This window comes from Phoca vitulina, unplaced genomic scaffold (assembly GCF_004348235.1).
Source record: "Phoca vitulina isolate PV1807 unplaced genomic scaffold, GSC_HSeal_1.0 scaffold1, whole genome shotgun sequence".
Classification (NCBI taxonomy): domain Eukaryota; kingdom Metazoa; phylum Chordata; class Mammalia; order Carnivora; family Phocidae; genus Phoca; species Phoca vitulina.
In genome coordinates, this window is record NW_022589704.1 from 62,311,621 (window position 1) to 62,335,759 (window position 24,139).

At 40.6% G+C, this 24,139-nt stretch overlaps 1 protein-coding gene across 1 annotated transcript in view; it reads right to left on the reverse strand.

Annotated features, from left to right (window-relative positions):
* Positions 1-17,699: 17,699 nt before the first annotated feature.
* Positions 17,700-24,139, reverse strand: part of CERS6 (ceramide synthase 6) — a 306,091-nt gene continuing 299,651 nt past the window's right edge. Inside the window, exons 9-11 of the mRNA XM_032408695.1 lie at positions 23,140-23,296; positions 22,598-22,621; positions 17,700-20,128 (exon numbers count right to left, since the gene is read on the reverse strand). Coding sequence (XP_032264586.1) covers positions 19,976-20,128; positions 22,598-22,621; positions 23,140-23,296 — 334 coding nt within the window. The 3' untranslated portion in view covers positions 17,700-19,975. The remainder of the gene's footprint in view (positions 20,129-22,597; positions 22,622-23,139; positions 23,297-24,139) is intronic.

The following is a 24,139-nucleotide window of genomic DNA, read 5'->3' on the forward strand; positions in this document are numbered from 1 at the left end:
GGCGACTGGGAGGAAGGGGCTGAGTTCCTGTGCGAGCATAAGGGAGAAGAGCCTTGTAGTTTTGGAATTAATATTATGGGGAAGAAAGAATTCCTGCCCCCTTCAAGGTCCTTCTAGCTGCACTGAATCAAATTGACATGAGACAAATTAACAGGAGAAAATCAAATTTAATACTAGCGTATGTACAGGAAACCTACATAGACGGGAAGTTCCAAAGACAGTCAGGCAAAATGAGGTATACATATCATTCTGAACTAAGGAGAAGGGGGTAAGGGGCTGGGTCTTCAAAGGGAAGGAATGCAATCTTCAGGAAGAATTAAAAAAGAGTAAATGTTTGGTAAATCAATGTTTGCTGGGCCACTCAGAAAAGGTGGGACAAAGAGAAGACTTTGAACAAACAGGACCTATTAGGTTCCTCCCTGTCTACCATCCCTACCATCCCTAATGTAGTTATCTATGGTGATAGCTCTCTTCCTGGAGCAACTCTTCTATCTAAATTCTTTTAGGCAATTGTGGGGGAAGGTAAAGAGCTTTTCCAGAATCTGCTGGATTTTGATTACTTTTTAACTCAAAATCATCTTCATATCAAGTGGCCCATCTTGGGGCGGCCTGTCCTTGGCTTCCATCGATATTAACATAACTCAGGTAAATGAGAACTATATAAAGTGAAGCATCTCACAGAAGGTACACTAAAATATTTGGTTCCCAAGACATCCTTTTGAGTTCTTTGTCCTCAGGTTTGTCTCTGGCTTACACACATTCTCTGGTTTCTTTCCAGCCCAGGCCTCCAGCTTGACTCATTGACTGACATCTCAGATGCCAATCTTCCTGCTTCTTTTCCCCGTCTATGCTTAGCATTCACATTCCTGGCGTGGCATCTCTGCAGAAAGAAAACTTGCAGTGGACTCCCTTGGGTCTAGTCTGGAAACCACTTCACTGTATTCCACTCAACCCATTTAGCGCTGCCTCCGAGAGGTGTTAACAACATAGTAACATTTGTTAAGTGCTTCTAAGCAGTTGTTGGGTATTGATAATTCAGAAAGAAACAGGAGCTCAAATGTAATAGAGGTTAAGGGCAATTCATAACTTGCCTTGGAAGTTTCTTTAGAAGCCAAAACATGTAAAAAATTGGAAATGGCACAAACATCCATCAAAAGGGACCTGTGCAGCCACTGTGGTAAACAGTACAGGGTTCCTCAAAAAACTAAAAGTAGAAATACCATATGATCCAGTTATTACTAGCTATTTACCCAAACCAAAACATTAATTCAAAAAGATATATGCACTCCTCTGCTTATTATAGCATTATTTACAATGGCCAAGATATGGAAGCAACCCGTGTCCATCAATAGATGAATGGATAAAGAAGATGTGGTGTGTATATATGTGCATACACACACACACACACACACACACACAGGAATATTATTCAGCCATAAAAAAGAATGATATCTTGCCATTTGCAATAATATGGATGGACCTAGAGGGTATATGCTAAATGAAATAAGTCAGACAGAGAAAGACAAATACTATATGATTTCACTTATATGTGGAATCTAAAAGACAAGATAAATGAATGAACAAACAAAAGGCAGAAGCAGACCCATAAATACAGAGAACAAACTGATGACTGCCAGAGGAGAGAAGGTAGGGAGATGGGCAAGGCGGGTGAAGGGGAGTGGGAGGTACAGGCTTCCAGTTATGGCATGAATAAGTCACAAAAATTAAAGGCACAGCACAGGGAATATCGTCAATAGTACTTAATAGCACTGTATGGTGACAGCTGACAGCTGCACTTGCGGGGAGCATGGCATATCATATAAACTTGTTGAATCACTATGTTGTACATCTGAAACTAACATAACACTGTGTGTCGACTATACTTCAAAAAAAATTAATTAAACAATATCACAACCCGGCTAAATACTTTATGGTAATATGAGCTCACAGTTAGAGGACTTAACCATCTGTCAGGCGCTATTCTAGCTGCTTTACAATACTAACTTATTTAATCACCATGACAAAAATTTGAGATCGACCTGTATTGTTTTCATCTTTCTACTACACATAGGGACACCGAGGCATAGATGTCACCAGCTAAACCCCAAGACCTGACCTTACTGCTCAGCCGCTTGTACCCACCCACCTTTGTCCCACAGTTTTCCTTAAACTCTTCTTTCCAGCTTATCTCTTAACTCAGGCAAAGGACCCTACAGGCATAACATCCCATAAGGGAAACTGAAACTACCTCTCAAGCAATAATGACTGTCCAGAGGAAGAGCTCTAGTGGCCCAGACCACCCGGATCAGTTGGAACTAAACCCCTGTTTCGCACCTGTGCAGCTGGACCATGGAGTGACCTCTGGGATGACCAACAGTTACCTTTATCTCATTATTACACTAAAATCTCTGCCCAAGGAGGAGCACAAGCCTCATTTATATAACATACAATGTTTCCTTAAGGCACATGCGCAACCTTATGCCTGCCTCTACATAGGAACCCATTCACTCTTGCTTGGGGAGTCATGGCTTTGGAATTATTCCCCATGATCTCCTTATTTGCTGCAAATAAAGTTTCCTTTGTGTCACAACTCACCTGGTGTAGTTTCTATCTATGACTCACCAAGGAGAGAACTCACTTTGGTTACAAGGGTGGTTAAATGACTTACCCAAGGTCATGCAGTTAGTAGTGGTATAGCTGGGATTCATCTGACTCTAACCCTTCTATGTTTAATTACTACACTATACTGCTGGTCAACCCAAACAACGGGATACAAAATATCCAAGAATTGAGGATAAAGTATAAAATATTTAGTTATATGTACTGACTTAGAAACGGGCTGCAAAAGAGTAAGTATGATTCTAGTTTGGTACATATATAAGAAAGATCTGGACACACATATACTAGACAGACAATAGCATATCCCCGGAAGTTGAGACTATGGAAGACTCCTACTTGGCATACATTTCTGGATAATATTCACATTTGAACCAAACATACATTGCTTCAGAAACAAAATAAGAAAGAACAACAGTTATGCTAACTTTAATTTTTAAAAAGGAAAAACTGATAAGTGAAATGATGTCAGCGAGCCTTGTTAGTTCATACCTCCAGACTTTGCACAACGCAGATTCCTTCTACCTTTATGTTGGCCTAGCTGACTTTGATTTCTCTCCAAAGCCCAGCTAGTGTCATTTTCCCCAGACACAATTCACTCTTGCCTTTGTATACCATTATCCATCGCACATATCTCTTTTGATTCATTTATCCCATTGTATTGGAATTATTACTTTAAAATGGTTTGCCTCCCACATTCCTCAGCCAGCTCTTTGTAACAAAGTGCCCGGAGCAAGGAAATGTTCAATAAATACTTGTTTTCCTTTCACTGGATTCCATACTGAGAAAGTGACCTCATTAGCTAGTTCCTTTCCATTGACAAGACAGGCAACGTTGCTTCTGGGCAGACCTATATCTTCAGTTCTCAGGAAGCAGAGTTCAAAACATTGAGGGTGAAGATAAGTGTGACCTTCTGGGCAGGAACTCTAAAATGGGAAACGGCCCAAATGCACTTGGGACTCTCTGACACTCTTATTAAAAAACGGCCTTGACAAACAGGAAACTGAGAAGGAATCAAAAAAATCCCCTGGGGCCACTTAGAGAACTTGCTCGGAGATCTGTTGGTTAAAAAGATAGAGATGAGATAAGAGTCTTGGGACCAAAGATAAAATCAAAGGGTGGCCTAACGCTAAGAATACATTTGAGAAAGCTGGAGTCTAAAATGAGCTAAGTTTTGCAAACTTTGCTGAGCATGTCTAAGAGAATTTTCCATTTCCCCAGCAAGAGGAATGTAAAGGGACAGCCCCCGGGCTTGGGGCAGCTGGCTTGTGTCCCCGATGACAGAGTGAGTGGGAAGGCTGAGCCATGCTGCCCGGTTCCCGGGCTCAGGGGGTCAGACAGAGAGGCTGGCTCACCACATCTTAATAGCACCTTGACATACCTTCCCAGGGCCACCCCATTCCTGAGTCCTGGACGAAGCCGCCTCCTTGGCTTGTTCTAGCTGAGAGAGGACGGTACCATCTCTGCTGCCCTATCAGGCATGTGAGAACCAGGGACAGTATTTACAGACATGACATCACTCCCGCCCATCACCCTCAGAGAGCAGTGTAGAGGCAATCTCATTCTGACTAAATTGCTTTTTATTTTTAGTCTCTGGTTGCTACAGTGATTAGTTTGCTTCATTTCCATATCTTCCCAAAGCTGAAAAATACATTTCTAAAGCCTTGCCTTAATGCATACATTTAAAAAAAAAAAAATAATAACTTTGTCCAAACCCTCAGGTTGGAAAAAAAAAATCCATCTAATTTAGAAGCGCTAATGAGTGTTTTACACTGTAACAGGAGCAGGGATGCACGCGGGGATACTGTTATTTTTAACAGCCAGCCTAATTTGTAGCATCTGAGGCAACTTTTATGCTCAGTTTGTATTAATTATATTGTGGTTTTAAAAACTGCACAAAATAATCTTTTTACCAATTTCCGCTTCATAAAAAATACCTACTTTTTAAATCAAAGTCCAAATGGTCATAACTACCTTTATAAACACAAACTAGCCTTGCATTCAGTGTGCTCCGGTGAATTGCCACCAGGCATGTTCAAGTGTCATATATATTAATTTAAAATCTCCAGGTGTTAATAGAGAATAAAGATGAAATTAAATAGACTAAATTGCCTAAAACAAATTAGCATACGTTTACTTTTCCCTCATAAGCCACAGGAAATGAAGTCTAATGGACAACTAATTAATAATCAAGCCGTCCTACAGCCATGATCGATGGCTTTAACTTTAAAAAAAAAAGCATAAGAAGAATATTTTACAAATGCAGATTCATCCAAATGACATTATATCTTCATTTGATCACCTATGTTAATATTCATGTGCTATTACTTACATTTTTTTAAGCTCATCTAGGACCAGTCTTACAGATTTCAATTAATATGCACACCAGAATGTCCGGGATAGACCTGCTTTAGTCTCCAGGGCAAAATAAGAGTTTGGCAGCCTTGCATACATAAATAAAATACCACCTGCAGGATTTATTTGCCTTTTCCACCTTGGTTATATATCCATGTTATAAATCATCAATTTATAGTTATTTCCTATAAATCACTGCCAGGTTATGAAGATAGACTCTCAGAAAGAAAACAAAAGCTCTCCAAATGGTTATTTATTGTGGTTCCTTCTATACCAGGAGCTGAGGCACTGCAGATGGGCATGGAGACGAGAGGGAGCTTTCCACGTTTGGAATTTTATATGATGTTCTTGCATTACCTATTCAAAATTATAAATGAATGTATTTGTTAAAGCCATCACATACCTCCGGGACTGAGGGCACACAGTGTTTGAAGCATGTTTACTCAGAACTTAGGTTCAGCCAACCAGTTCTGTGTACTTGCTCAAAAAACTTGCCCTGCTGTCTTCACACTCAAGTTATTTAACCCCTTAGTCAGCTTCTCCCACAACTCTTGGTTCTCCAGAAAATCACTATTTCTGTCATTTTGCAGCTCCATAGCATTTTATACAATTGGTAATTCATTGGTGATTACTCATTCACTCACTTACTCATTCAGTGGGGTCTTTATGTAGCACCCTCTCTGATCCAGACATTATGAGGTGTACAAAGATGAATAAACTCTAATCACTCTTTCAAGGAGCTCAGTATGATGAAGAAAGGTTATATTATACCATGACAGATTATATAAAAGAGGTCTTTATAGAAATGTGATGGTAATTCCAAAAAGGTACCAGCTCAGCCCAGTTGGGGAAGGGGAGAATGTCAGAAAACACTGGTGAGAGCTGGTCACACCTGCTGAGGGGCACATATTAATTGTCTGCACATTAGTGTGTGTTGGTGCATTCAGGGAATTATAAATCCCACAAGAATTCCTTGAGCACACAGCATGGGGGACCTGTGCATGGGACCTTATAGTAAGTAAGGCCGAAGAGATACCAGAGACTAGACAGGGAAAGATTTCGGCGCCATGTTTTGACTTTAACCCAAAGGTAATTGGAGCCACATAGGAGTCTTTTTCCATATAGGATTTTATGTGCATTGTAGACTGATCACTCTGACAACAGCACGGAGACTCTTAAAAAGACTGAGCTAAGAATCAGGAAGAGAGGGAGTCTGTTGCCTGGAACCAGGGAGGAAATGGCAAGGCCTTAACTAACATGGAGAGAAAGAGGTAGAGTTTTAAAATGGAACCAGCAGGACTTAGTGATGGATTGGATTGGGAGTAAATAGTGAGGGAGTGGGAGGCGCTAGAGCAAAGCCCAGGTTTCTGGTATCCTCCCTAAGATCCCCTTCTCTATGGCCTCCATGGGAGCCACCAGAGGGCAGCAATCAGTAATAGTATAGGCTTTGGAGTGTGAAAAATGTGGGTTCAAAAGTAGGCTAACTATATATACATTCGTATGCTTATTTGGGGGAAATTTCTTAACCCTTTTAAGCTTCGGTTTTCTGATATGCAAACTGGAAGTAATAATATCACATACCTCATAGCAGAGTATACGTAATAAATATTCAATGAACACTAACTGTTTATTATAACTGTTATCATTTTAATTAATTTTGGCATAACAAATTGAGGCAATATTAAAGATGATTGTTTGTTACACATATAAAGCATTGATGAATACAACTAATATAATTCAAAAACTTGCAGAAACTAACATGACTACTCTACTTACCAAACAATTTAGAATTCTTGAAGTTTTAGCTAATGTATTTTCTTCTCTCACTAAATTTCCCTTTAATAGGCTGAGGGAGGCATTTTGTGTTACTACTTTATTGCTCTCGGAACTCAAAGATGGCATTCTCATTTTTAAAAAAGAGACCTATTGCATCTAAGTATCTGAAAATTCTTGAGATAGTACTAGGGCTTTAAAAACAAATACATTGATTAAAAAATTATCTCAAAGTTACAGGCAAATTGCAAGTTCAGGGCACAGAATTTTTTCTTTTTTTTTACATCTTAATATTTAGTGTGTGTTTACTGTAAACAAGGACATTCTTCAGCAAAACCACAATACAACCATCAACGGCAGGAAATTAGCATTGATTTATTACCACAATCTACTCCTCAGTTCTACCAATTGTCCTAATTACGTTCTCCATGGCGACAGGATCCAATTCAGAATCTTGCGTTGCTTTCAGTTGTCATGTTTCTTTAATGTCTCCTTCACTCTGGAAGTTTTCAGTCTTTGGTTGACTTTCATACCATTGACACATTTGAAGATTACCAGTTAATTATTTGTAGAATGCCCCTCAATTTGCATTTATCTGATATATGCATCTTCGGCAGGAATATCACAGAAGTGATGCTGCTTTCTTATTGCATCCAATCAAGTGACTCATGATTTCATTTGTCCCATTACTGATGGCATTTACTTGATTAGGATGCTGTGTGCCAGGCTTCTTGGCTGTAAAATTACTATTTTCACCTTTGCAGTTAATAAATATTTTGTGAGGAGCTACCATGAAACTATGCAAATACCTTGTTCCTCATCAAACTTTCAGTTTATTCATTTATTAATTTATATGAACTCAGTTTCCCTTTTTATTCAATGCATTATAATCAGTTACTCTGATTAATTTTGGTGCACAAAGAGTCTCAGATTTGGCCAGTGAGAGGCCCTACAACGTGGTTTTGTGTCCTTATGCCATTTCCCCATTCTTTGAGCACTTTCTCGCTTTCTGGCTCAACAAATCCTCCCTTTCAGCCTGTGCTTTCCTGCGCTGCCCTAGATTCAGCCACTTCTTCAAGGAGGCTGGTTCCTTTTAGTGGAAAATGGACTTGGGCTGGATTAGAAAGCGAGACCTGGGGTACTCGCTGTGCTGGGTGGGAGTCACGGATGGCGGGCCCTCGGTTGGACAGCTGGGAATCTATCGAGATACGCTCACATATACCCAGAGATGTGCTTATCTCTGCACTTATATTGATTTCTACCTATATATTGAAAGCCATGATTTTACATGGATACTTGTAATAATTTTAATCCAATACTAAATTTACTCAGTTTTCTCCCCCTCCATACATGTAACTCCCTTTTCTAACAGTGGGAAGCTGGCTTCAGTTATCCTTACTATATTATGTAAGGATGTTGTTCCCTTCCTCTGCATGCAGCCATTCCTACTGCAGCCGCTCTGACTGTCCATGCTCTGACTTCCCATCCAGGCTGCTCCCCCACAAGCATGCGCTCACCGTCCTGCCTGGGCTTGATAACCGATGCTGGGCCGCCTCTGTATTGGACGTCCTCTGCACCCCACGCTGATTCTTCCATGCTGTACTATCCTCCTCAGCAGACACTTCCATAACCCCATGTGGCCTCCAGCACTCCATTCTGGGCCACCACATGTCCCTCACCTGGCAGAAACATCCACCCTGCTTTGTCCCACCCAAGAGCAGTTCAGGAAAAGGAGGGAAGGAAGAGAGAAGAGGCAAAAGGGAGGGTGAGCATTCTCATTAACATACTGTATTTCTTCCTAACTTTGTTCTCACAGAGTTCTTTGCTGGCTTATCTTCTTCCTCTATCCCTCTAGCGTAGGCGTGTCCCAAGGTTCTGTGTTAGTGGGCAGTGGAGAAATGGCCCAGAGCTCGGACCAAGTTATCTGTATTGCGGCCTCCTGGGTCTGAGCCCAAGGCAAGGTTCTATGTCTCTTTGTGCGTCTATCTCTTGATCTGAAGTAACGGAAGTAATAATGGTACCTAGTTACAGGCCATCTTTCCAATTTTTGGTAGACATTTCCAAATGAATGGGCTCATGAGTTCAAATTCAAAATGTAAAAATTAGCTCACTTTTCCTTCCAAAACTTCTTTATCTTCCTGAAACTCCTATTTCTGTAAATACATACGCTCATTCTACAAGCATTTATTGAGTGCTTACCATGTAGCAAATGTGTTGGCTAAGGATCCAGATAGAAAAAGCAAGTTCTTTGCTCCCACAATGCTTACAATCAAGTGAGGGGGAGTGTGATAAGCACTCTGATGGAGTTCAATGGTTGCACCTTTTCTTCTCTAGGAAGAGCACCACATTCCAAGTGACTAAGGCTTTCTGGGAGGAGGAATCCTATGTTAATCTTGAAGGCTATATGAGAGTTAGCTTGATGGAAAAGAGGTAAAAGGCCTTCGGGGCAGAGTGAGGCTGCTGTGCTGGAGAGGTAACATGGCATAGCCCGTTTGAGACCACGGACTTGGGACCTGGGTCAAGAGGCGTGGGGAGGGATGAGGATAGAGTGAAGGATATCAGCCGTCGGGCCGCAAAGAGCCAGAGGCAATGCTAAGGGACTTATTCACTGGCTCACACCATGCCCTCTGTCTCAAATGCCCTTCCTCTTCACACTTGACTCATCCAAATTCATTCTTGGCTTTCTCCTTGAAATCTTTCTCATCTGATTCTGAAGCCACTTCTCTCTCCTCTGAACTTTTCTGTGATTATGATCCCAACAATAGATTTGATATGATGATGATGATAATAATGTCATGTTTATAGAGTAATTATCATTTTCAAAAACTGTTTGCCTTTATTATAGAGTTTGAGCTGCATAACAGAACAAGTATCATTTCTTTCAGAGCCACCTTGACCTATTAAAATAACCCCTGCTTGTGCTCGGCCTCTCTAACTAGATGGAGAGCCCCTTCAGTTCGCAGCTTTGCCTCCAGCTTATTTGTATCTCTCACAATACCCAACACAACGGCTTGCGGAGAGTTGTGCTCAATAGATGCACTGACTTCATTTCGATGTGCGTTTTATTGAATTCGTTAGTGCTGTGGCTCTGTGTGTTTGCCCTGGCATGGTATGCACCGTTTTATACATCCTCAGAAATGACGTACAAGTGAATAAGAAATGGCAGCGCTTGAGAGTATAATACGTCAGAGCTCTGTTCTATACACAGTCTAGTGCCTTCAACAGAGAGAAAGAACACTATTTTTAAAAACTCTAGGGACCCTTTTGAGCTCATCTTTGGTGATATGGCTCCAAGTGGCCTAGCATCCTATCCATTGTTTGCTGGCTGGCTGACTGGGTATTTACTAGCATCCTGGGTCAGCAAAACTAATAGGAACCAAGAGTTTAATCCTGATGAATCTAACTAACTGTGATGACTCCAAAAAAGGGGGCTTGGTGACTGCCCTTTTATTTCCTACATCTTCCTCATCTGTACTACCCCATCCCTCACTCACCCCCTAGGAGTATTTCCCTATGAGATTTCCAGCCCATTCTTAAAACCCAAACCACTGAAGAACTAGTTTCACAACCTACATATCTTCTATCCTTCTAGTCTGCAATGCACTGAATTATTGAACTGCTTGAATTGATGCCTTTGAAACCTGTGTCCTGGGTTATACCTTGTCCCTTGCAAGTTCCCTGGGTGAGGTTGGAGAAGGAAGTGTGTGCTTTGTCAACTGGAACAAGACAGTGAACTTTAACAATTGAGTTCAGTCATTGACGTATTAGATTTATTGAGGATCTTTCCTAAGAAGGGCTCCTGATGTAGTTGAGAGCCCTGAACAACCTAATCTCGAAAAAAGGGGAACTAGGGATGAAAACTATAGGGGTGGAAGTCTGAGATCTTTAAGGAGAATTAAAGGAGGTAGATAAGAAAAAAGCCAAGGACGGTTGAAATGCAGTAGGAATCTAAGCAGCCTATTTTCAGAAACAAACGCAAACGTTGGAAGAAGCATAAGGTACTAGGAAGATATGTCTAAGTTTTGATATCAGTCAGGTCTGGGTCAAATCTCAACTCTACCACTTGTTAGTTGGGTGACAGAAAATAAGTCACTTAACTTTTTTGAGCCACAGTTCCTGCGTCTATAAATTACAGGTGGCCGTGGCGTGCTGGTGAATGTTTAACGACTGGCTTATCCAGATAAATAAATCCATAAATAAAACCTTGATTTGCAGCTCTTGCTAAACCAGGCAGGCTCACTCAGAAATTGTAAAACCTACAAACAGCACGCAAGGATTGTTGTTGGATGCACGCCTCCTCCAGAGGCGTGTTTTGGAAATTGTGATCATCCATCAATTCACCGCCCATGAGCTGCCTTGGAACCACACAAAGAAAGGTGCTAACAATAAGTAACAACAAAAAGAACGACATTCAGTCAGGAAGTCTGCCCTCTCCCTAAGGTTCTCCCCTGGCTGATGACGGCCCATCTGTCATATTTTTTCAAGCTGCTTTCCTCAGAGGAACTTGGAGGCTCTTCCCGTCCCAGGTCTTGGCATCTTTGCAGCAAAAGCTTCCACTTCTCGTTCTCTGCCCAGACTTAGTTTATTGCCTGTGGATTGAACCCTCAAAGCACTTAGTCCTTTATTTCTTCCAATGGCCACGTGCTCATCACCCTGCCTGGTCATGTGGTGCCCAGCACGCCTCTGCAGACACCGCCGACCCACGTGAATTTGGAGCGGTTTTCTCCATCATGGTTTGGATGGGCGTGGTTTCTCTCTTAACTAAAGATGACAACAGATCAGATTATACAGCTCCCTGCTTAGATTCCTGAAAGGTTTCCCATCACTCTTACCCTAACTCTTGCTCTCCTCATCATGGGACACAGGCCTTATATGATCTGCCCCTTCCTAACTTTCGAATGTTAATCACACACACTCTCCCCTTTGTCTCTTTTGCTTCATCACATTGGCCTTCTTGCTGCTCCTTGAACCTTTGAGCTTGTTCCCATCTTGGAGCCTTTGTATTTCCGGCCTCCACTGCCTGGTCTGTGACCCAAGCAGCTCCTGTCCCTCAGGTCTCAGCCTGAGTCACCTGTCCATAAGGTGTTGGAGCCCTGGAAGTCACCAATCACTTTGTTTCTTCATTACTTTTGTTCTTGGTCACTGTGTGAAATTACCTTGTATGATGGGCTGACTTACGTCTCCCAAAATTCATGTTCAAGTCCTAGCCCCTGTATCCCAGGAGGTGACTGTATTTGGAGACAGGGCTTTTAAAGAGGTGATTAAGGTACCTTTTCTATTTATGCATTCTGTGTACACGTCCCTAAAAGCCCCAGAAATAGATTGCGTATATGAATCAATATTTATTGCAGAAGATGGAGGATATTAACTTTCTCCAAGTTATAATACCCTTGAAACTTTGTTTTGTCCCTTTTGTTGGAAAAATGAGACTAATATAAAAATTTCATCAATGGTGGAAAAAAAGAGGTGATTAAGGTAAAATGGAGACTTCGGGGGGAGCCCCGATCCAATATGACTGTCATCCTTAAAAGAAGGGATTAGGACATAGACAGATACACAGAGGAATGACCGTGTGACGGGACAGTGAGAGGGCCAGCTAAGAAGACAGGCCGCAGAAGAAATCAACTCTGCTGACCCCATGATCTTGGACTTCCAGCCTCTAACTGGGGAAAATAAATCGCTGTTGTTCAAGTAACCCAGTCTGTGATTTTGGGTTACGGTTGCCCTAGCAGGCTTTATATAATTTTTTTTAACTTCAATGTTTAGGAATGATAGAACTTTTGTTTCCTCATGCTATAGGAGCTTTGGGGAGAATCAAGGATGTGGCCCTCAGGCTCTGGTCACCATTGTCATTGGTTCTGAGGGATCACCCGCATCCTGGTAGACCCGGGTGTCCGACCCCTGTGGCTGGCTGTCATGCCGTCTGTCACTCTTGTCGGCACTGCTGCCGCCACGCCTGGTGAAGCAAGTGCAGGGTTGGTGGAACCAGAATTAGGGGGCAGAAATAACATGTGCCGAAGTTGGATGTGGCAGCCCCAGCAGCCAGGGGCCTAGAGAGGCTGAGTTGCATTGTGGCTATTTGCGAGGGATGCTTGTAGACTTAGATTCCACTTTGCTTACAGAACCGGAAGAGTTCGTGGCTTCCCAAAGTGGTGCATGACCTTATAGCCTATCTTTCTCTGCCTCAGAGGTATTTTGGTAGTTTAATTTATTAGGATAACTCATGCTTGCAATCAGATTGTGGTTGGTGGTGGCTACATTATATTATATGTTTTTTCATAGGGCATCTGTTTTATTTTTCATAATACTGGTGGTGGTGGTGGGGGGTGTCTGGTTGAATGTCAGTGCTATTTTTATGGTTCTGGAGATATTAGGTGACATAAGCTTAGAGCGGAAGAGTAGCTGGGGAAGACAGAGTTACACAGGAAAGACAGAGAAAGAGGGAAAGAAGCCCCAACACAGGAGGGCACGGACCCAGAGAAGATATCAGTCAAGCTCCTATGAGCTACACTGACAGGGATGGTTTTGTGTGTGCTGTGGTCTGGATTGTTGGTCCTAAGTGCTTCTTGTTATGATTTGGAAAAATCAGTGCAGTCTGATATATGTGAACGTTTTTGTTTTTTTTTTTAACATTTTATTTATTTATTTGAGAGAGAGAATGAGATAGAGAGAGCATGAGACGGGGGAGGGTCAGAGGGAGAAGCAGACTCCCTGCCGAGCAGGGAGCCCGATGCGGGACTCGATCCTGGGACTCCAGGATCATGACCTGAGCCGAAGGCAGTCGCTTAACCAACTGAGCCACCCAGGTGCCCTGTGAACTCTTATCTCTCTATAAATATTTAATTTTTTTTTTCCAGAATGAAGCACTACATAAAATGTTACAGTTTTTATATCTTAATTTTCAAAGAGATACTGCAACATATTATATATATATCATGTAAATGTGTTAACTGTGTTAAATTAGTATTTGTTAAGTGGAGTACAAGGTGTCAGATGGTGAACCGAAGTTCAACAAGAGACCACAAGAGAAATTGAGAGAGATAGGTCTCACACGTCACAGGGGAGGTACACACACGGCACGGCTTGAGGGGCCACACAGGTTGGTGACGGCAGGGTGGAGACTGAGACAGGACCTGGGGCACATGCCTTTATTAGGGTCTGTGAGTAGAATGCTTTGGGATTCCTGGGCTAAGGCTGGATGAGTCAATTCAAAAGAGTGGTGTTTTGGTAAACCCCATGGTGGTCTTATCTAGGGGAAATATAAGGCCTGCAGGCACTGGGAGGGAGGGGAGATTGTTGATCACAGGGGCTATTGGGGAAGTCATATCAGGGACTTACATTCGCTCGTGAGTCTGAGGGCTGCTCCCCAGGGTGTGCACCTGTTTGAGGGGCCAAGGTCAATTTGAGGTCCCTGCAGGCCACATTGCAAACAAAATGGATGCTGGGGCAGCAATGCTATGGAGTAGCTTAGCCAAATTCCTGACAAAATAGAGATATATATATGTTTTATATATATGACGTATAAATATAATATAAATATAACACTACCTTTTCAGTAATCGTAATGATAACTGGGATTTAAGGAAAGTTTGCAAGAAACTAGTAGGATGACGGGTGCCCTGAAATAAATCTTGTCCAGGACGATGTGACATACCACCAACACCAGCACTTACAGAAAATATCATTTACACTTGACTCTTAATACTTATCTTTATTATGAAAGTGTTTCCAAAGTAAAATGATCCTCATAATAATGATTGCTTCCAGAGATCAAGAATGAATAATTATATTTTCATATAAAAATCAGCAAAACACAGTAACAATACATAAAATAATTCTAATTGGCTAACAGTACATCATTCCATTTCTGACAGAGATGCTCAAGCACTGAATTGTCTTAAGAAAACAAGTAAGACTTTGTCAACTATCCTATTTCTCACTGCAAATTGAAAAAAAATCAAATCCCCAAACGAACCCTCTCCTCCTTGCTTGGCCACAAATGGCCATGGAGGTAACCGATTCTGTGGGCACACCAAGAGCAGATGAGAATCATAGGCTCAGAGGCTTTATGAAACTTTTGGAAATCAAACTTGGAGGGGGTACTCCATCTTTAATGAGTCTCTCAGTTAAACTCCCAGAATTGCCACACAACTGTTCCTATTACAGAACTAATTTATCTTTGGCAACTAATCTTTAAAAGCCTCTAAATTTTTAAGGGTAGTTTTACAACGACAGTTTAGAAAAATTACTGTAGATCCAAGAGGGGGAAAGAAATGATCTCTATAAAATCTAATTTTTCACTTAACATAGAAATCATACCAACAGCTGTTGTCCCTGGTTTCCAGGCCATGCAACATATAGCAAAATAGGAAACCAAGCTTTCATGGACCTGTGTGGAGGAAAACAAGCTTACATGGGCACAATACTTTTTAAGAAAAATGGAATCAGTCAGAGAAAAGAAGTGTGGTAAACAACTGATCCAAAGTCCAGCCGATAAGTGACAATATTTTGGTTTTCCTTTCATCAAGGTTCCAGGAGGCTGAAAGGAATGTGGGTGGATGAGATGAACAAGACAGATCTTGGGCTAACCGTCCCCTCCCATCAGTTCCTGGTAATCTTGAGAAAACCTAGTCTTGTGAAGACACCATAAGATACGCCATCTGGCTGCAGAGACTTTTATTTCTTTGAGCTGATGGGGTCTTAGCTTGTGGCCATTTGCTAAGCTCTTCCTTTCAAAGGCTTCAAGGCTGAACTTAAGTTACAAATACCTGGAAAAGGCTAAGGTTCTCCTTTGGGTGTCTGCAGAGCTTACAAACTGTTCCTTATCATGTTTGATGCTCTCTAATAAAGTTTTCTCCATGAAAACCAGCATCAGCTATGCTCCCTCTGAATATATATTAGAGACGTTACAACTGCATAGAGTGGACAAACGGACAGGCTTCCTCAGTGTCTACTAAGCATCCCTTTGAGGAGGGGAGGGGACTATATACACAAAGGCAGACCACAGGGTCCTTTTCTGGCCTGCTACTATCAAGAACTAAATAGTGTGGCCACAGTGAACCAGTACTAATTACTACCTGCTGCATTATGCATGACTTCAAGAACTGCTTATGATTACTGAGGCTATTCCTTTCATGAACAGCATGCTAGACAGCAAGCACAATAACCAGAGCGAACTGCATTTTCTCTTCCCATACAAGTTACTTAAAAATTGAAGTGCCTTGTCATCACTTTCTCATCAGGCTGACTTTGATCTAATTTGGTTTTTTCTTACTTGAATGTTCTAAAGATTTCAAGGATACTAATATTTATCTACAAAGCAGGAATCAGCCAAAGACAAAGAAAAAAAAAATAAGCTAATTAGTATCTTAAGACCTCAACTATCACAGGAAATGTAAACATTTAACCTTTTATTTCCCAAAGGATTTCTTGAAGCCTCTCTGGACATAACGACATCATCACATACACAAACAGAATCTCTTAACACCTTTGGAATTATTCTGTACACTTCAAATTAAGAAAAAAATACTCAAATATTCAGGCAACTTTGGCATTAACATTTCTGAGAAAGGGATAAAAATAACTCTCGATACAAAGTCATGAACAGAATGGGAACAATCATGGGTGTCCATAAAGTTTTCTCTGAAGAGCTCTTTTGCAAAGACTCAGGTGAACTGAACTGAAATCTCATTTTTTACTTCAGCCCAAATAACAATGAGGTTCAAATACACAAAGTGGGAGATCCGGACCCTTTCTGCCTAAGGTAAAAGCATTTGGTTTGCTCAAATCCAAACCTCTATCAAATACTCAGAATGGATAGTTGGCAACAGAATGGGACATTATGAGGTCCACCCACCATTTTAGCTAAACGTGGCCTGATTTTATCTCACTGAAGAGTTATCTCTCTCACCCAACTGCTTGCTTTCTTTGGGGAGCCTACCTTTCTTCCTAGCTCATCTTTGTCAGATACCTGTTTCATTATCTGATGGTACCTCAGGATACCATCTATCTAGCAGCCTGGCAGGAGTTGGATGTTAATAAAACCTTGGGGTGAAACAGCAACCATATGCATTTTTTTCAACATTCAGCTTAATCATCCCAAATACTGATAGTTAGTCTTCTATTCTCCACATGTGTACCATTAAATTTGGAAATATGAACTACATTTGGCTTATATGCTGACCTTAGGTCCTCTGTGATCTTAGCCTGAGGCAAGAGAAAGGATCCTACCAACTCTCAGCCGGGTGAGTGGCATGAACAAGAAGTTGAGAGGGAGGTGGGAAGATTCTCTTATACACGGTGGATAGTTTTTATGAAAAAAATATGGATAAGGATGAGTCAGTGCTATTTTGGTTTTATGTTTTTGGAGAAACATACATGTACGTACATAGATCACACATTGTCATATCATTTATTGACCCAAGGCCAAATTCTACTTGATTTTCTACTTTTTTCTCCACTAAGAGATCTAGGAAAGCTATATAGCATTAAAGAATAAAATATTAATTTTTCTAGACTCCTTCCTACACACCCCCTTGGTACCCTGGAAAGGTTTGAATATGACCAGAAGGAAGGAGCTATCAACATGGGCTAAGTTAATTAATGGGAAACAATACTTTCAGTAACCTACAGCTGAATTTACAAAATACACTTCCAAAGCTATGGCCCGGCACAAGTAGAAGACAAGATATCTCACATTTTTTTCTCTCTCAGTCTTATCATGCCACCATGATAAGTGGGAGGAGTAGACAGAAATATATTATTTTGTATCTTAATAGGTCTACAAACACCACTTTGATTAATCAAAAAGAACTCTTTGTCCTAAAATGCAAAATGAAATAAAGATCTATAGATACACAGGGGACTGTGTTAAGTGAACGTCATTGGTCACTGAGGCTCTGAGTATTCAGTCCTACTTCCAAGTGACTTTTGGGAAAAACAAATAATTGCTTAGATTTGTCTTTGCTAAGGACAGACTCAATTTACTTCTTTTCATGCAACTCCACTAAACCATTAATTTACAAGCCGATCTTTTTGAAATTATTCTGTGGTAGAGTATCAGATGATCCAAATTTGAACACATGGTGGTTCTCTGGTTTATCTCTCCCTTTGTGAGGACTTGCTCCAGGCACTAAAGCAAGGTACAATTCACTCTTCTTCCCCATATTTTAGTTGATAAGAAAGGAAACTTTCACCTTCTCAGCATTTTTCAGCTATAACATGCTTGCTGCTTCATTTTATATATCTGCATTTTAGCAGATGTTCAGATGACTAACAAGTAATTTTGATGTTTTATGACTGGTCTCAAACCATCCACAAATTACACTCCTAGATATACCCCTGTTTTGTGAAATAAAATAATAAGGCTTTATGAGAAGAATTAGTTGCATCGTTTTCTCAATAAACAAGCAGACATGTCTAAGGCTCTTCAATTATTACTATGGGCCTTATCAGAAACAGACTATTTCATATGTAGGTGGGGAAAGATTTAATATTACAGTGTGAGGTTTTTTGTTTGGGAGCATTATTTTAACGCACAGGTTGCAAACTGCTGGCACAAAGATTCATTTCAATTTTTTCCAAAAATTTGAATCGAATGTGAATGGCTGTAAGCAGGACATGCACTCCCTAGTATTTCTGGTGCTGTTGTCTTTACTATCCCCTGACTCACACATTTATGCTACTGCATTGTGGTTTTGAACACTTGTTTTGTTTATGAAATAAGTGTTTGTAATACCTTTTTATTCACTCTTACTAAAAGTTGGAAGGAAGGAGATAAAATCTTTGGTTTATGTGAACGGGTTTTCTTATTTATACATAAATAACACTGCCATGTAGGAGACTATAACAACTTATTTTTCAGCAGTCTTTCTCATTGCTGATATTGCCATAGTCCAGTACAATTTTTATTATTTTTTTCTGAAAATAGCTCCGTTTGAGTAAAAATTCCTAGAAACCGAACAAGTCTTCAAAGAAGCAAACCAAAGGACTTCAAGTGCAACACTACTCAGTTTCTAGCAACAGGAGAGTCACTCTGGGTCATATTTAAGGAGAAAGGACAAACAGTAAAATCGTCCTTCTCCCATTGGCTTTATTTTGCTCAGAAAAATCAAAACACCAAGACCAAATACTAGATATCTAGCACACTTCTTTGAATGCTGGTTGCAATAAAATGCTTTATGCTAGAGCTGACCTTTGCCAACTGTTCAAAGTCTCCTTTGCTGTGCCAAAATATACTTAGCTTCTTTTTTTCATGACATGACAGAAGATTGCGGTAATTATAGGGGTAGTGCTGAAATCTGGTTGAAATCAGCTGTTCTCTTTCTGTTATTCTCAGATCATGGGACAAATTCCCAGTAGTAAGAGTGATTTCATTGTTTGTAGTAACTATGACCTTAGGCAAAGGTCCTCCTTCAGAGCACTGACCTCATAAGAGGGAATAAACACACAAACAAAAACAACAAAAACCAAAAACCAAAAATAAACCTCTGTAACCTACAAAGTTCATCTCCAGCTAGCTACCATACTCATTGAAGACATCTTGGCTGTGTGCACAAGAAATGATGTCTATTCCAAAGCAACTTAATACAAAACAATTTTTTAAAGTTCTCAAAAAACCATACTCTTTAATTTGAACTGCTAATTGACCACAAAGAGGGACAATTAAAACGCCTAGCTCATCCTGCTTAAACTTTACACTGGGAAAACGGTCACTGAGGCTATATAGGCAATTTCAAAACAGGCACTGTAACACAAAGAAAGCAAACCTATTTGGAGCAGTACGAGAATCTTGCACTGGGTTTTGCTTGCTCTAAGTGACAAATTAAATTATTTGATGCTCCTATCAAACTGAGTTACAGCAATAGAAAGGGGTAGAAGCAGATGGAGCATCTCCCTCACTGTCATAAACCCAGAGAGTAAAAGGAGTGAGGAAACCCTCATTTGTCCACAGATTTACAAACAAAAATGAAATATAAATAATACTCTAAGACAGTACAAATGCAAATACTGTTCCCTTGTGTCAATTACATATAGCATGCCTACGTATAGAGAATGGTAATTCTTCTTCATTCACAGACAGGACATATGGCAGTGCACTATTCAAAATGCTTTGATAATCCTAAGTTTTGTTTCTGGTGCTGAGATATAATGAAAGGAACTGCATTTGCAACTTTTAAATACTTCCAGGAACAAACAGTTCACTTTGTTCGGGACTTGTAGTTTTGAGTAATTAATCATCCACGGAGCAAGACCCAGTCAGGAGGTACCCATTGGTACCACTGGTCCCATTGGTGGTGGTCGAAGTGTGAGGGTTCTTCCCTGGAGGTTCGGAGTCTTCCTCATCTGAGCTAGACTCAATATCACTTCGATCATCCTTGGACACCTGTGGAATACAAGAAGGTGAGTGGAACCAGTTCCTAAGGAATCATTAAGCTATAGCATGGTCAGAGAGTACATGTAATCATACATTCATACATGAAGGGAAACAGATGCAAACATTAAAAATCGAAGACGATAGGCACGTTGCCATAACAGTTAGTTCTCCTGCAGTGGAGATGTGCAATATTGGTGACGAAGTCAGTTATCAAGGAATGGAACATAGGTGGATTTAGGTATCACAGGGGGCTAGACATGCTGACCTCTTTAAGGTACGTCTGGACAATGAGAATGTACTAGACCCTGAAACCCACTCTTACTGGTAAAGTGACATAGGATAAAATTGGAATGGCATTATAGGAATTTGGTACAAATGGATCAATTTACTCTCTGATGGTCACATTCCCCATGAGAATCCTGTAAAGGGATTCACCACACTAATGGAGATATTCACTGGCTTAGAGAATTTAAAACGTCATTCTTCTTTGGCTTTGTAATATATTATTTGATGACTTAATTTGTTTTTCTTTTCTGTCTGCTAGAATTAAGTAGGAATTTTGTTTTATATACTACGTGACAACTAATGGCAGGGGGAGGCATTTTGGGAACCTGCTGGGTGAGGTCTCGTTTAAAATATTTCCCAAAGAAAATCTATTGACCAGATCATCACAAATGGGCTCCCATCATTCCAAAGTTCTTCAATCCTCTACCCAGTCTCCTTACGTAACGAGGATGGCAAGCTCAGGCACCAGCATATGCATTACCATAAAGGACAACAACAAAAAAAAAGTCACAGTCTAGCAAGGAAGTAATTTAGGGAGAGATTAAGAAAACACTCAACTGCTTTTAAAATTAAAATAGTTTGAACCTCCTACTCTATCGTCTAAATTATGGTAAGCATTTTTACCCAACATGCCTTAAGACCTCTGAGTAACTGAGCACCGTTCACTTATTTTCCGAGTGGGGTGGCAACAGGGACCTAGGGGCCTGGGGGCCTCGCTTCGTAGAAGCTTTCCCAAATCCAGCTGCCTGCCTTTCTCTAAGAAGTGGTGTATCAGAATGAACTGAGGGCTTTTTCACATCACATCCTCTCTGTGCCATGCCTGCCCCCCACCGGAGAAGCCACCAAGGCTGCAGGACAACGTCATCTCTGTCAGGTGGGTGGCAACGAGGCCGGGTGAGAGTTCAGAACTGCTGCTCCTTTCTAACCAGAAACAACCAAATAAATACGGTACAAATGGACTTCACTCCAATGCCCCTTGCAATGAGACTGAACGCACACGAATCATCTCCAAGAAGATTCAGATACTGAAAGACCAAAAGGACTGAATTACTTAGGATACGTGAACTTAAACAAACAAACATGGGTCACAAAGACAGCATGATAGTAAAGCTCCACGACATTTAGACATCCATTAGTCATAAATTAAGCTGCTAATAGGAAAGAAAACTCCAATTTCAGAGAGTGATCAATTTACATTTGCATGCTTAGTAAGATTATTTGTAATTGCATTTGGAAAAAAAAATTTATGCTTATGTCACTTTCAAGGAAAGGAATAATTTAAAATGTCTCAAAATAACCCATAGAAAAATAGAGTCCATAACCCATGGCCAAGATGAATTTAACTGTCCTAGGTGAACAGCAAGGGTAGTTTAGATATTCTGAAGCCTGACATCTGTAATGAAATTAATAATCATCTCTTGGTAAGACTGAAGGAATAATTTGGAGAGAAGACAATAGGTCTGGTGGAAACAGCAATGCAATAAGGATACAAGCAATCGAATCCACCTGTCCTTGCCTCTTTGTCTTCGGCTACCGTTACCATGCTGATAGCATTGTGCATGTTGATGTAATTTGTACCCAGAGGAGAAAAGGAGTGTTTTTTAACAGAAATACAGGTGCTCATTTTAAAGAATAAGAAGTCACAGAGAAAAAATGAACTTTCGCCTCTGAACAATTAATTGATCGAAATACTTTGGATTTATATAAGAGCTGATACTGAGAACTGGCTGCACAGTATGTGACTAGATGTCCCAAGCCCCATGGAAGGAGCCAACTCTGTTTACCTCGCCGAGGACAAGGTGCTCAGGGCAGACCAGGCAATAGCTGATGCTCAGGCCTCCATTCTGGACCATGGCAATCCTCTCCCCAACTCAGTTCTGTTTCTCCTACTTCACTTTTGCCTATTTCTGTTTTTTTAGCAAACATGCTAAACGCCAATGAAAAAAATTCCTCTCCTTCTGTTGGATGATGCAAAATTTAGCAGAATGCAAGCTCACACAAAGGGCACTACTAACCGAGCTGTTTCTAGTATCCCTTGCACCTGGTGGGAGCCGCACTTCAGTTAAAGCCTCTGGTCAGTGCCAACTGGTTAGCTAGAACAATACACATGGAAACAAAAGCATCTGAGTGCCCCTCCAACAGGCGAAAGTGGCACCCAGAACAAGGAGAGAGAGAGAGGCATGAGGAACTTACATGTAAAGGGTTCCACTTCCCAGCCTTCCAGGGTGGCAGAAGGAAGAGAATAAACAATGAAAGTAAGAAAATGTCACAGAGAATGTTCCGGAAAAGTCACTGCTCCCAAGATACGTTATTTGAATCAGCCTCATGAGTCCATATTTAAACAAAGAGATTTAACTAAGTTTTATTGGAAAAATCATAAATGGGCATACTACACCAAGCAACCCTTCTCATAAAAGGAAAGAAGTTATTAAATTTCTGTTCGGCACAAGTTTAATCAGAGAAGGACCATGGGAGACAGAGGGAGGGAAAGAACACAACAAATAACATATCATCATTAAATCTAAAATTATAAATGCAGATCGGTGGGAATCATCAGCAACATTGTTTTAAAAAATTAACTTAAAAAATTAACTAAACAGAAGAAAATGAAAATTTGGTTTGTGTTTCCAGGAGGTTAACATAACATAATAATAATAAAAAAAAAAAAGAAGAAGAAGAAGAACCAGAAAACATACTTTTCTGGGACATATCAGAAACAGTAAGTTTCATCTTACCTTGCCTTTTGAAATAGCTTTGCAAGCTATTTTTACGATTAAGTAAGACCAGAAGCAGTTCAAGCCTTGTATTAGCAACAGCAGTAGATTAAAAACCCACCAGGAAGGGTAAGGTCCAACGATCTCCCAGCTTTCAAATAATGTGGTATTTAACACCCTAAGGAAAAAGAGAAAGTAATCACTGAACACAACTTTTTGCTCTGCCTTCCAAGGAACATCAGTTACTGCATAGAAGCACAAAGCCAAAGATACCCACTAACTAGTCTCACCCTCCAAGGATGGTCTGAAGTCTGACCAGGTACTTCGAAGAGTCACCGCTGGAACTATTTCCCTGGTGTCATAACATTCATTTTAATTCTAGCTTGAACCATGTACTTCTGCTCCTCTTTCACCTGCTATTATTTCTTCATTAATTTCCATCATGTTTTTTGGTTGTGATGGTATCTCTTGCTACTTGTCAAAAGGCCTGTTTTGTTTTCAAAGTTGCTTTTGGTCTTTAAGTGTGAGGAATACCATTGAGTAACATTACAGTGCAAGAAAAAAAAAAAAGGGTTAATTAATTCCAGAAACACTAGTTGATAAGTTTAAACTGTGTATGTAGCACAGTGGTGGTTAGAATATACTTAAGACCTAATCCCTGTCCTCAAGTGGTTTACAGTCTAGTTGGGGAGACCCTACAATGTACTTAATTCTATAAGCCTTCCTCTGGGAAAGAATTGACAATTGAAAGATACCATTTTGAAGTGATGCTTGAGATGGGTATTGGAATGATTTTTTAAAAGATTTTATTTTTGGGGTGCCTGGGTGGTTCAGTCAGTTAAGTGTCTGCCTTCGGCTCAGGTCAGGATCCCAGGGTCCTGGGATCCAGTCCCGCATTGGGCTCCCTGCTCAGTGCGGAGCCTGCTTCTCCCTCTCCCTCTGCCTGCCACTCTGCCTGCTTGTGTGCTCTGTCAAATAAATAAATAAAATATTTTTTCTTAAAGATTTTATCTATTTATTT